Source organism: Atta colombica, unplaced genomic scaffold (assembly GCF_001594045.1).
Source record: "Atta colombica isolate Treedump-2 unplaced genomic scaffold, Acol1.0 scaffold136, whole genome shotgun sequence".
Lineage (NCBI taxonomy): Eukaryota > Metazoa > Arthropoda > Insecta > Hymenoptera > Formicidae > Atta > Atta colombica.
Window position 1 is genome coordinate 538,732 of NW_017259224.1, and position 12,325 is coordinate 551,056.

Here is a 12,325-nt window from a genome sequence, read left to right on the forward strand (position 1 = left end):
TGATTATATTAGATATATTAGATATATATTAGATATATGTGTAATTTTTTCATAATCTAATGTTTTACCTCCAACATTGTTCCACTTTTAGGCTCTTCAATGTGCGCTAAAACGGTGCTCGCTAATACCTCATTTATATGGAGATCAGTTGAACCCAAAATTTGCGTAACGTGAGCAATCGGAGCTCCGCCATCATCGTCACTAGGATTAAAATAGATATTCAATTCTCTTGTATTTTTCCTTTTACACTTAATTCAATTGAAAGATATAATTTCACAGTTATTGTTACTATTTACACGAAATGAATTTTTCTATTTTTTATAATGATTTTGTATTATTTAGTTTATTAAATAGATATAACTTAATACTTTTTATAATTATAGCTTCATTGTTTTTTAAACATATATTTAACATTCGAATTTATTTTTAACAAAAATGAAAATTTTTATATTACAAGAGAAATTGAAAAATTTACGCATTTAAAGTGATGTATAATCTGAGAAAATCCGCAATCGATGATTTTCGGCTGTCTAAGCTCTCGTTTCTTAAGCAATCTAACAAAAATTGCACCCAATCGCCATCACCGCTCACATTTGTCAACGTTTGGCCTTTGGCAATCAAACCGAGTATTGCTGGTAAGGTCGCGAGAAATTCCATACCATCTTCGTAGATATACTTAAAATAAAAGTAAATGTTATTTTTCGTTAATTAATGTATAATATCAATATAATCAATTGATGAAAATTTTTTACAATAGAAATGCGTTTTTATATATAGAAAACCATATCATTCTTTCTCTGCTATAATTAGCTCAATTATACAAATTCATAAGTGAAATCACATGTACTGTACTTTTAGAAATGAAAATTTAATATTTTGAATCAATATTTTTTGCTATTTATATCTATAATTTTATTCATATTTTTTAAATGAGACATAATTACGTTTTTATTTTTATTATGTGTTTTATTAGAAAGAAAACATTTCGATTATTATTATCTTCAATATTAATTTTGTAAGTAATTCTTCGAAGGTTTTTTTTTTATTTATTCAGTAAATTTTTATAATGTGTCACAACATATCTTCAATTACCTCCCAATAAGTATAAGGCATGGCACCGTGCTTTTTAGCTTCTCTCGTCTGTTTGCTGATGTTGAAAATTGTGAGCGCGATCGACAATCTATGCAAGGGTGTAATTGTTTCGGGCATTGAACGTAGAACGGAAGCTATTGTTTCGCCGCGTGGTCCCGACCACCATTCTGTACATTTTTTACGTCGTAACGTCCAGTCGGCGATCAATGAAGCAGTTTGCTGCTGTGTAGGAACGTCACCAGTTAGGAGCAACCAAAATACAGCCTCTGCGCTTGGCGAGTTTCCTTCGCGAGGCAGTAGAGCGATCACTTCCGGTATAGTTAATCCACGGTATACGATCTAGAGAAGTTTTATTTTTAACGTTAAAGTCTCTCTCTCTTTCTCTCTCTCTTTCTCTCTCTCTCTCTCTCTCTCTCTCTCTCTCTCTCTCTCAAAGAAGAAAATTGTGTAACCTATGAGTCACAAACATTGTTTGAAATTTTAACAATTTAATATTTGATATATTTTTATGAAATTTAAAGTTTTATAAAAATGAAAAGTTTAATAAATAAGAATTGTATTAAAAAATATAGATATTAAAGATAATATATACTTTATCTTTCAAATGTGTGCGTATGTAAAAGATGATATAGTTTTATAAATTTGTTAAACTTAACTTTTCGATCAAAGTTATGAACATATACAATATATATTCTTAATTTTTAAATTTAATTTATCTCAAATATGATTGTACGCTGAAACATTCGGACATTAACCACAATCGATGTGAGACACTAATAATAAAAGAAACTGAAACATTCCTATATATAAAATAATCCTCCCTAAATTATTTCGATAAAGAACTTATTGTGAAAAATATTATCTCAGCCAGAATATGAGATAATATTTTAATAATGTTTTAGTTCCTTATATTATTAGTGTCTCACATCGTGTTGTAGTTAATATTTGAATGTTTCAGCATACAATCATATTTGAGATAATTAAATTAAAAAATTAAGAATATTTATTGTATTCATAATATCTAACTTTGAGCGAAAAGTTTAACAAATTTATAAAACTATATCATCTTTTACATATGCACACATTTGAAAAATAAAGTATATATTATCTTTAATATCTATATTTTTTAATATATCATCATTTATTTCATTAATGTATCTATAATTATTCCTTTAATAATTTAAAAATATCTTGTCTCTTAATGATTAAACATTTTATGATTATTACACCATGTTTAGGATCAAGTTCCGAGGTTTCCTTGACGATAGTTTTTACATCGTTTAATCCTGTGTACAAGTTTTCGACCGTGATTTGACTGACGACACTTGGACCGAAGTAAAGTCGAAAGTTTCTCAGAAGATCGTGATGCACGGGAATCTTCTCGCAAAGGGCTTCCTTTAGATTTGTGCTCATACTGGGTTCTCCTCTCGTTTTGCTCACCTTCGGATGACAGATTCTATATTTATTGTATTTTTCGGAAGACTGTTTATATCTCAAGTAAATTAAGCGGCACTGTTTTGATAGGATTCGCGAATTTTGCGAATTAGTCATTCGCGCGATTTCACGTACTTTGATAAATTAGTTCCAACCAGTACGTGTCGTTCACTCGTTCCAAAGTTGATCTTTCTGTCGGAAAATTGCGCGATGCAACTTCTTCTCCTCTCCCGCAGAGCGAATAGATAGACTTTTTCACACCGAAGTCCTTTCGACAGACGTAACATCTTCCGTAATAATTTATTCAATCAAATCCAAGTTAACTGTTACGCTACGTGGAAAGTATGTAAGATGAAGTAATGATAACTTCTTTTGTAATAATTTGAATTTATGTTTTATATCAAATTAAACGGAGAATTTTTCATATTATATATTTTATATTAAATTATCTTAGAAACATTTTGACACATTCAGTTCAAAGAAAAATCAGAAGCGAGACTTGAATGCGTTTACTTCAAGCAGTCTTCTTCTGTTTAAGAAGACTTCTATGAGCATCATTGAAAAATAAAAATAAATAACCCAAAAACGATGTTAAAGTATAATATCGTAATTTATTAAAAAGTGACTTTTTGTAATTACTTTGAAATTTTTCTAACGTCATTCTAATGTCATGATGAGTTAGGTTCTGCTCGACAAAAAGGAATCCACAAAAATTAACAAAAAATCAAAATGACTTAATTTTAATTCTTAACGTCAATAAACAGTCGAACAAATCATTATTTCGACTTTCATGATGTTAAAATAAAATCATTTTGACTTTCTCTTGACTTGATGTTCCTTTCTATAGTAATAAACAGTTAGTCAACGATGAGTCATTAATCAGAATGACTGATGAAATTTCATTTTTTACAATTAAACATTTTTTATTTAAGTTACTTTATGATTGATTTATAATTGACTAATCATAGAATCATTTTCTCCGAGAACTATTATTCTTCTGATTGGCTGACATATTATGACGTAATAGTCTAAAATGATTTATTCTAATGTAAGTTCCCTAAGATTTATGACTTATAATTCTAACTTGTCTCTAGTATGATATAAGTAGTGACTAAACGACTTATTGTAGAAAGCCCATAAAGTTTCGCGAGGACGTGTCAGCTTTCAACGAATTAAAAATTAAAATAAAGTAAGCGAGAACGTGTAGAAAAAAAATGATATGCCACGTGCTACTGTCTCACTGGCGTTTTTATTGTGAATGTCGTGCATGTGCATACAAAATAAGGGATTATGTATCACTCTGCCCGTCGTTCCCATGCTATCGTACTCGCGCCGGTTACAAAACGATTAACTTGCGTTTGTGCAAATTGAAATTGAGCGATCTTACGTATCTTTTATGCCCTTGTTGTATATATATATATATATATATATATATATATGTGATACTCTTTAACATGTGCATTCGAGCGTTCGAATGTAACAGATAATAATGTCGATGAGACGCTCTCTCTATTGCTGGTGTCACTGATGTGTGGCGCGTGACAGTATTAACGCGTCGCGATGAGTCACGGGGATGAATCTTATCTCGAGAAGGACCTAATGTAGAAATTACGTGCACATAGCATCCTTCGTAGAGTACATATAAACGGTAACAACGCTAACACACGATATATGCCAGTATAATCTATGTATACAACATGTCGATAATATATTATAACGATTACACGTTTCTCACGATCGACTGACCGTTAGATTGATAACCAATTAACTCTCTTAACAGCATAGTAAAATATATGTATATGTATATGTACTATTGCTTCGTTCTCACCGAATACCTACCTACTGCGTGAATATAATTAGGCCGAACGCGGGAAAGGGTTGAGCTGAGAGGAGTTCCGCGCTGCATTTCGCTACCTTCTTGTCTCGTTTAATTATCGAAGTTTTTTTTTTCTAATTTTTATGCTATTTAATAGTCCTCTGAGCATTCTAACGCGTGTTAACTTCTATAGACGATCTCATTTCCGTCCAGAGATCTACATAACTCATTGAAAATTGGTATACACATGTAAAAGTAATTTTATGTACGTTTGCGTAACTTTACTAAAATTGATTTGTCTAGGAAATTATAATTATCATCGTTATAATATTGTAATATTACTATATATTAGTATCGTAATCGACCTACACATAAAGGAAAATTGTTTAAATATGCAAATGCGATTAACATGAATACAAAATTTGAATACTGCAGGAAGAGACCTTTCCGTTGAATCGACGGGATTTCACCCGCTAAATTATGCGCGAAATCTCCGATATATATAATTCGGCGATTAAATCGCATGTCGCAGCGAATTCGCCGTTGGCGTAAAACTTGATTATTATTGTCGCTTATTTCGAAACTTGTTATTTCACTCGTCCACTCGCTCGCGTAATTGTGCACGTTAGCACTCTTGTACAGTCTTAGAAGAGTCACCCCCGATGTACGACGTATTCTACCACTCTTGACTCTCGTGCCTCGAGTGACATGCTCTTCGAGTTGTTATTACTCTAGTTTCATTGCTCGAGGGCAAGTACGATACATGATATATGACGGTGCATTGTATGATCGACTGCCTCGTAAGGGAAGCGATTTGGTCTTAATGTCAAAGAAGAATACATCTCTCGCTGGTATCGTGCTGATGGGATCGCATTGGTTGCGTGGCCGCGGGTGACGGCGAGTTCGGCCTACCTTCTATTGCCTGTATGCTCTTCATCAGTTCCCGAAACACCTGTCAATCAAAAGATATCGAAAAGTTGCTGTAGTCTTTCTAACTCGCAATCTCTTTTAATAGGCAATGCAAATAATTGTTCTACAATTGAAGTTATGCAGATTGATTGTGAATTTTGAAGAAATGGACTGAATCAGGAAAAGACCGGAAGTCTTCAAGGAAACATGCTTTTGAAATGTGGTTTGTTGCAACAATTCTTCGTGTACATGTTAAACAGAAACCCAAATTTTAATTTTAACAACCTTTAGTTTTTTTTTTAATTATAAGTATACAAATAAGTATACAAATTTTGAAGTTATTGAATTGATTAATTACTTGGGAAGATGATAGATCTCATTTATTGTCAATTTTTTAAAAAACTAAGTTGTATCTGAAGTTAGAATTTGGAATTCGTATAAAGTATAAACATAAAACGCTACCTTTTGCAATAAACTGCATTTCAAAAGCGCGTTTCTACTTTTGGTCCTCCCCTTAAAATTTAAAAATGCAACAAATTCTAAAAATGTAAAAAAAAATTTTACGAAAATTCTAAAAAACGGGAAATTCCGAGTTTATTTTCAACGATAAGCTCTTCCCGATGAATTTTTCGACGTCGATATTTCCTCGGTGAGAATTTCAGTAATCTCGTTTCAATACTCGTAATTTTGGTATTAAATGTTAAATATGAACGGTAATTGAAGTGCACATTAAAATTTTAAAGGAGTTAAATTAATCTTAATACGAATGAGACACAGATTGGCAGCGGGCAGATTGATAAATAATGTATATCGCGCACCTGCACTACGCGACAGTTAAATCTGGCACTGCACTCGACGTAACTACATCTCCAGTGTTTTCGGACGAGGTTCACGATGTCCCTGTACCTGGTCCCGGAAGCGACGGTCTGTGACAGTTCGTCCTGCTTGTTCCCGACCACCAGCAAAGGTACGCCTCTCATGTCACGCGCCTCATAGATTTGCTCGCGCAACGTTCTAATATACTGAACACAATTTCAATCGGAAATTAAAGAAAAATATACCGGCGCTTTCACATTTAGCCTTTCACGCGTTGGGTCACTTGTAGTAGCACATTAAAAAAATTTTATCTTTGGTTAAGTAAAACATTAAATTATTTAAGACACCGACTGTAAAATTAGATATAAGACACATTTCACAATAAATTGTTGTTTAAACTTTAATAAAAAAAAAATATTGTAATAAACTGATAGATATTATTATAAAATATAAAACAAATTAAAATTTTAAGGCTTTACTAAAGCGAACTAAATCGATGGACATGTTGTGAATACATAAAACTATTGTCTAAAAATATAAATAAAGAAGATGTGTTGGCTTATATTGGCATTTTTATTATATTCGAAAATATAAAAAATGATTTATAAAATAAAAAAATAATTAAAGTTAAGTATTATCTTGTGTCGGTTTGCATTGAGCTTAAATTTTTATTAATTTTATAATTAAAGTAGCTTTTATAATTATAGCTTTTTATTAAAAAAAAATTAGTTATGAAAGGGTTAATTAAAAATTTCATAAATTATTTTAAATCATTCAATATTATACTTTGTTACGTTGAGAAGCTGTATATATAGGCTATCTTAGTAATTTTAATGTTAAAAATTAGAATATTTTTAAACAAAATAAATACGAAGGAAGATTCTTCTCTTGCAGTCGCTAATTACTTATTGTATCATTTCATTTCTTGTTTAATAATGTTATCAACATCACGGTTTTTCATTTATACTTTTGACTTATTAGCAAAATCGATTTATCATCATTTAACTTGCGCTACGTTTTGTCCTCGAGAGATCACCTTTCGTCATTCAGACAAACATCCACATAATCAAACTTTTATGCCAGCAACTTTGATGCGATTTCAAGTCGAAAGTTGTGACGGTTTTCGCGAGAAGAGAAAAGGCTTGCAAGAAAAACTTAACAAAAAAGATATAAGCGTGAGCTAGGTTTACCGTGTTCCTGACGTTCTTTCTGAAGTTAAAGTTCTGTCCTGCAAGTGGCCTGCTCGCAATTTATCGCGATTTTAACATTAAATTTCAATTGTACGTACCTGAAACGTGTCCTGATTACTGAGATCAAATACAAGCACGTACGCTGTTGCACTCCGCAGTCCATAATAACGAAAGTCCGTCCATTCCAAGTGCGAACTGACCGGGAAATACGGAATGGTGGGCAAATCGGTGATCTTCAATTCGTATAATCGATCGGCCAGCACTACGCTCGGATAAAATGTCTCCCGCCTCTCGGTCGGTCTATACTCCTCGGAGAATTCGCTCCAGACGAATTGCTGGAAGCGTAAATAAATATCGTAAATAAATATTCGTAAAAATAATTACGGATTCAGAGCCTACTTTCTAAATTCTTTGGAGTGGAATCTCATTCTATCATTCTAAAGAGTAAAAATTGAATCAGTCTTGAAAAAGAGTGGCTCAATTTTCAATCTTTAAAAGTAAAACTTTTCTTTTCAGAGAGATATTATTATTACACAGAAAGAACGTTTTATTGAAGTATTTAAAATTTTACTGAAGTATTTAACTTTGCTGAAGTATTTAAAATTTTAGTTACTCTCTAAATCTTTTGAAGTGAAATCTCCAAAAGATTGAAAAGCAGTCTTGAAAAAAGAGTGATAATATTTTCACTCTTAAACAAGAGTGGCAGATTTTCATTCCTTAGGAATGAGATTTCATTCTTTTGAAGCAAGATTCCTTTTTTAAAATTAAAATCATTCTAAATTAAGGAATGAAATCTCTTTCCAAAAAAGCAATGAAATTTCATTTCTTTGAAGTGGATTTCACTCCAAAAGGATGAAATCTTAAAAAAGAGAAAAATCTGCCAAAAATCTGCGTTGAAGAGTAAAAAAGTTTTCACTGTTTTTTCAAGACTAGCTCAATTTTTATTCCAAGAGATTTAGATAGTAAATATATAGATCTAAAAACAAAAAATTTTGTTGGATCATCAAAATAATAGTATGTAGGATTTTCAAACATGACATGCAATATTGCAAAAAGTTTTGACATTCCAGCAACCAACTTGAACGTCCTACATAATTATTTTGATAACCCAATAAAATTATTCTGTGTCTGTATTTAATTAATTTATCTAGTTAACAAATCTGTATCTAGATACTTTATATACTTTAATTTTTCTAGATACTTTAGTGAAATCTTTCCTTTTGTGTACGATCGATTGAAAGTTCTCCCGCGCAAGCAGGTATTTGAACTTAAATTTCATCTATTAAAAGAAATGTCAAAAGTGACTTGGCTTTCTTAGGATATTCGTTGTGCCTTTTAATTTCCTCGGAGAGTCGATAATCGTCGTCATCGATAAGCGGAAACTATTATCGGAAATGAACGGAGCGTCCGAGTGACTCGTTTCCACGATTTGTTTCCTTTCCTGCTTTGAAACAAAAATTCTGACAAAGATTTCCGTCCATCGCACGTCATACGAACTGCTTTTTCATATAAGATATTTGCAAAGTTATCGGGGAAGTTCTTCGTTTTTTGTCAGATTAATAAAGGTTACATCGTTTAAATTTAAGACTGATGTAACATATTTATAATATCCAAATTTTAAATTATGTTAATTAAATGTCTCTATATTGAGGTAATTAGATCTCTAAAATTTCGAAACTGCACGTTTAATATTCAAAAGATTAATTGAGAGATTCGCAGGGCAAAGAGTAGTTCCACGTAAAATACATAAAAGTAACATCTAATTGAGAGATGCAATCATGTCTATTAACCTTTAAACGCCTCACTATAGGAACAACATACTGATGTACATGACGTACCCATTCAACTTGATTATTTATTCTATAATTTCTATAAAAATGAACAAATATAAGAAATTTTTTTTAATCAAACCGCCAGACATTAAATAACATAACAAATTAACAAACAAATGTATATATTTTTATTAATAAAAAAATTACAGGCGGTGGAAAGATCTTTAAAAAGATAAGCTAGATATACCGAAAAAGCATAAGGGTTAAATCTTACTCTGATTATACTCGTCTTTCCTACACCGGATGCACCTAGGAAGATAACCTTAACACGATCTAATGTGTCCGCAGGGCTATCTTCCTCTTTTGAATTTCCTTCAGCGCCCTCGTAAGTTATTGTATTTCCGCCTCTTCTTTCTAAATAATCGAGGTCCAGCTCTGCGGAAGAGATGACAAAATTATGCAACACACAAATAATATATACGATGAGAACTTGTTGCTCATATATGAGGAGCAATTTTATTTCATAATTATACTCGGTTCCTGGAACTAGGAATATTGCGATGAGAATCTCGTTCCGAAAATTCTCGTGATATATACGCTAAAGTTTTGTAAATTAGATACAATTTTGATGAAACATCGGAGGCATGCAATACCGTATGATTAACCAAAGTTATTCGAACTATTCAAAGTACAAGAACTATATTTTATACAAAGAGCTTCGTTATATTGAATACGAAAAGAAAGAATTTGCTGAAGTATTTTGCTGAAAAATTTAACTAGATATAGATCTAAATAATTTGATTGGACCATCTAAATAATTACGTAGGAAACTCAAATATGATGAGTAAAGAAAGATACTAAATTTGACATTTAGTAACTAATTCGAGCGTAGAACGCTTAGCTTGAATTATCTTAATGATTCAACAAATTTTTAGATATCTAACTATATTTTTAGATATTTTAACAAAACTATGCTTTCTGTGAATTTTTTATCGATTTATGTGGATTAAATCCAGAAGCTATAAAAAATATTATAAACGAAACGAGTTATCGTTACTCAAGAAGAATTGGAGGAGGGAGAAGGACTACGCAATTAACATTTATAAATATTCCAGTCCAATTAATATTCACGAAAAGTATCAGAAAATTATTATGCTTTCTGTTCTTTTCGCGGATGTAATTTTTAATGTGACAATATATGCGAAGGGAAACGCTGTGGAATAAATGACCGATGGAATAAATGAATTAATTAATGATATTCAAATGTGAATCCATTTCAGAACGAACTTTACGCATTAGTCAAGTTGGAAGATCGCTTCGTGAAATGCGAAAGCTCATTCAAGTAAAGAAATTCGAGATATTCTTGACATTTGTTTCGCCGACTTTGTAGCAAGTTGCTCTAGTCATGAAGATATATTATTCATGAAGCTTAGAGAATATTTTTAGGTGGCACCCATGCCATCCATAAGTCATAATACACCTTCTGCACGCGAATTTATTTGTCTTTGTAAATGTTTTGAATCATAAATTTGCTTTATGATCACGTATGCAAGAACGGAACAACGTTTGCGGTATCCGCGGATTGAAAGAATTTAATTTAATTATATTTTAATTTAAAAAATAAGTGAAATGTTAATTGGAGGCGAGGATGCATTACACGCGAAAGTGCATGTACAGAGTGATCTCTGTGATTTATGAAATTTCAAATAAAACATCTATATGTGATTATATTTGTGTACAAATTGGTTGAAAGCTATACTCGCAATATTGCTTTTGCATCGCGTAACAAATCGACATGTAATTATGGATGCTTATATGAGATTTTATCCCGCTCTCTTGAACACCGATGCGCCAGTTCACACTGGCGTATAAATAAAAGTTGACGAATGCGCTTTCTAATGGAAATCAATTCCTAATTTATGATTAAATAATCGAATCAATTAAGAAGATTAAACATCCTTATAATAAGACATGCATTACACTGCAAAATGCTTAATAAAAGGTAATTATATTTAAAACGGGAGGAAAAAATATATTTTTATAAATAGAACAAGAAAATTGAGAAAATTTTTAAATAAAATGGATATCGAGCTTTGATAATGCTTTTTTTTAAATAAAAATAAAAATGTCTCACATGCATTCTGTACGATGAACTTTTATCAGAACACATCACGTGTATTGACAAGCGAATCTCGTTTACCCAAAAGCCGTTTATTCGCATGTAAGATCGAGCTTGATGGGAACTCATTGTCCTTCGCGCGTTCCATCAGATTTAATTGTAATTAGAACATTGCACTTGCGACGAACATTCGAAGTGCACTTATCACCGCGCTCCGACGACCTTCGTGGTCGAAGTTCGCCGATCGACTGACGCGACTCCGGAGTACTGTCTCTTCTAACCAGGGATCAACGACCATATAGATATATATTTTGCACATACATATATATATATATATATATATGTATGTGCAGAGAATTATAATCCTGGTTTACCAAGCATTTAAAACATATACGTTTTAAATTTTATATATAGTTAGTTATGTAACTAAATAATACATAAAATATAAGTAATTACTTATAAGCTTTTACAATTGCATAAATAACATATTCATAAGGTGATAAAATATAATCCGCAAACAATTACAGGGTTGCTACAGACCTAGAAAACCAGGAAAACCGGAAAAAGTCAGGGGAAAATATAAAAAAGTCTGGAATTTCGAAATTTGCTCACAATGTTCTTAAACTGCTCCTATTTCAATTGTTACAATTTTTTAAATATTATATCTGACGTTTATAGTTCAAAACTTGCGCACTTTAAATGATTTTAACTTAAATAATTCAAATTTATATTTTATTCAGTAATTTTATTTGATCTCTCTTTTTTATAACTGCATTTTTTTTTCAAAACTAATTTTTTTTTTGCTGGCTTGAATTTGTATCCAAAATTTTACTATGCGTGCTAAGCTTTTTTGTGTTTTTAATAATATAGCTTTCCTATAATCCTTGAATCTAAATGTTAAAATTTATTTTATATTAGTCATGGAAAATTTTCCATTTTCATTTGGAAAAAGGGAATTTTAAAATTCATTTTTTGTGTCAACCCTGAATTAGAATGTATTACGATTTACAGTTAACTTTATTGGTAAGTACACTTCAATTATTTGCGTATTATATTTTATCGTCTTATAAATATATTATTTACATACTAATAACCAAAATTCATATAGACAATTTACTTATATTTCATTTATTTTTGAAGTCACAAAATTATTCTTATTTTAATTAATATATTATAT

General features: G+C 31.1%; 3 protein-coding genes across 3 annotated transcripts in view; 1 reads left to right on the forward strand and 2 right to left on the reverse strand.

The window, feature by feature from the left end:
- Positions 1–2,813, reverse strand: part of LOC108684567 (probable citrate synthase 2, mitochondrial) — a 3,952-nt gene extending 1,139 nt beyond the window's left edge. Inside the window, exons 1-5 of the mRNA XM_018188955.1 lie at positions 2,662–2,813; positions 2,320–2,548; positions 1,093–1,431; positions 476–675; positions 69–201 (exon numbers count right to left, since the gene is read on the reverse strand). Coding sequence (XP_018044444.1) covers positions 69–201; positions 476–675; positions 1,093–1,431; positions 2,320–2,548; positions 2,662–2,813 — 1,053 coding nt within the window. The remainder of the gene's footprint in view (positions 1–68; positions 202–475; positions 676–1,092; positions 1,432–2,319; positions 2,549–2,661) is intronic.
- The window catches only part of LOC108684597 (mediator of RNA polymerase II transcription subunit 25), a 37,034-nt gene that overhangs the window by 13,041 nt on the left and 11,668 nt on the right, over positions 1–12,325 (forward strand). The gene's annotated exons all lie outside the window — the stretch shown is intronic.
- The window catches only part of LOC108684568 (ras-like protein family member 10B), a 9,598-nt gene continuing 2,164 nt past the window's right edge, over positions 4,892–12,325 (reverse strand). Inside the window, exons 3-6 of the mRNA XM_018188956.1 lie at positions 9,304–9,464; positions 7,356–7,592; positions 6,070–6,273; positions 4,892–5,294 (exon numbers count right to left, since the gene is read on the reverse strand). Of these exons, the coding sequence (XP_018044445.1) occupies positions 5,169–5,294; positions 6,070–6,273; positions 7,356–7,592; positions 9,304–9,464 (728 nt within the window). The 3' untranslated portion in view covers positions 4,892–5,168. The remainder of the gene's footprint in view (positions 5,295–6,069; positions 6,274–7,355; positions 7,593–9,303; positions 9,465–12,325) is intronic.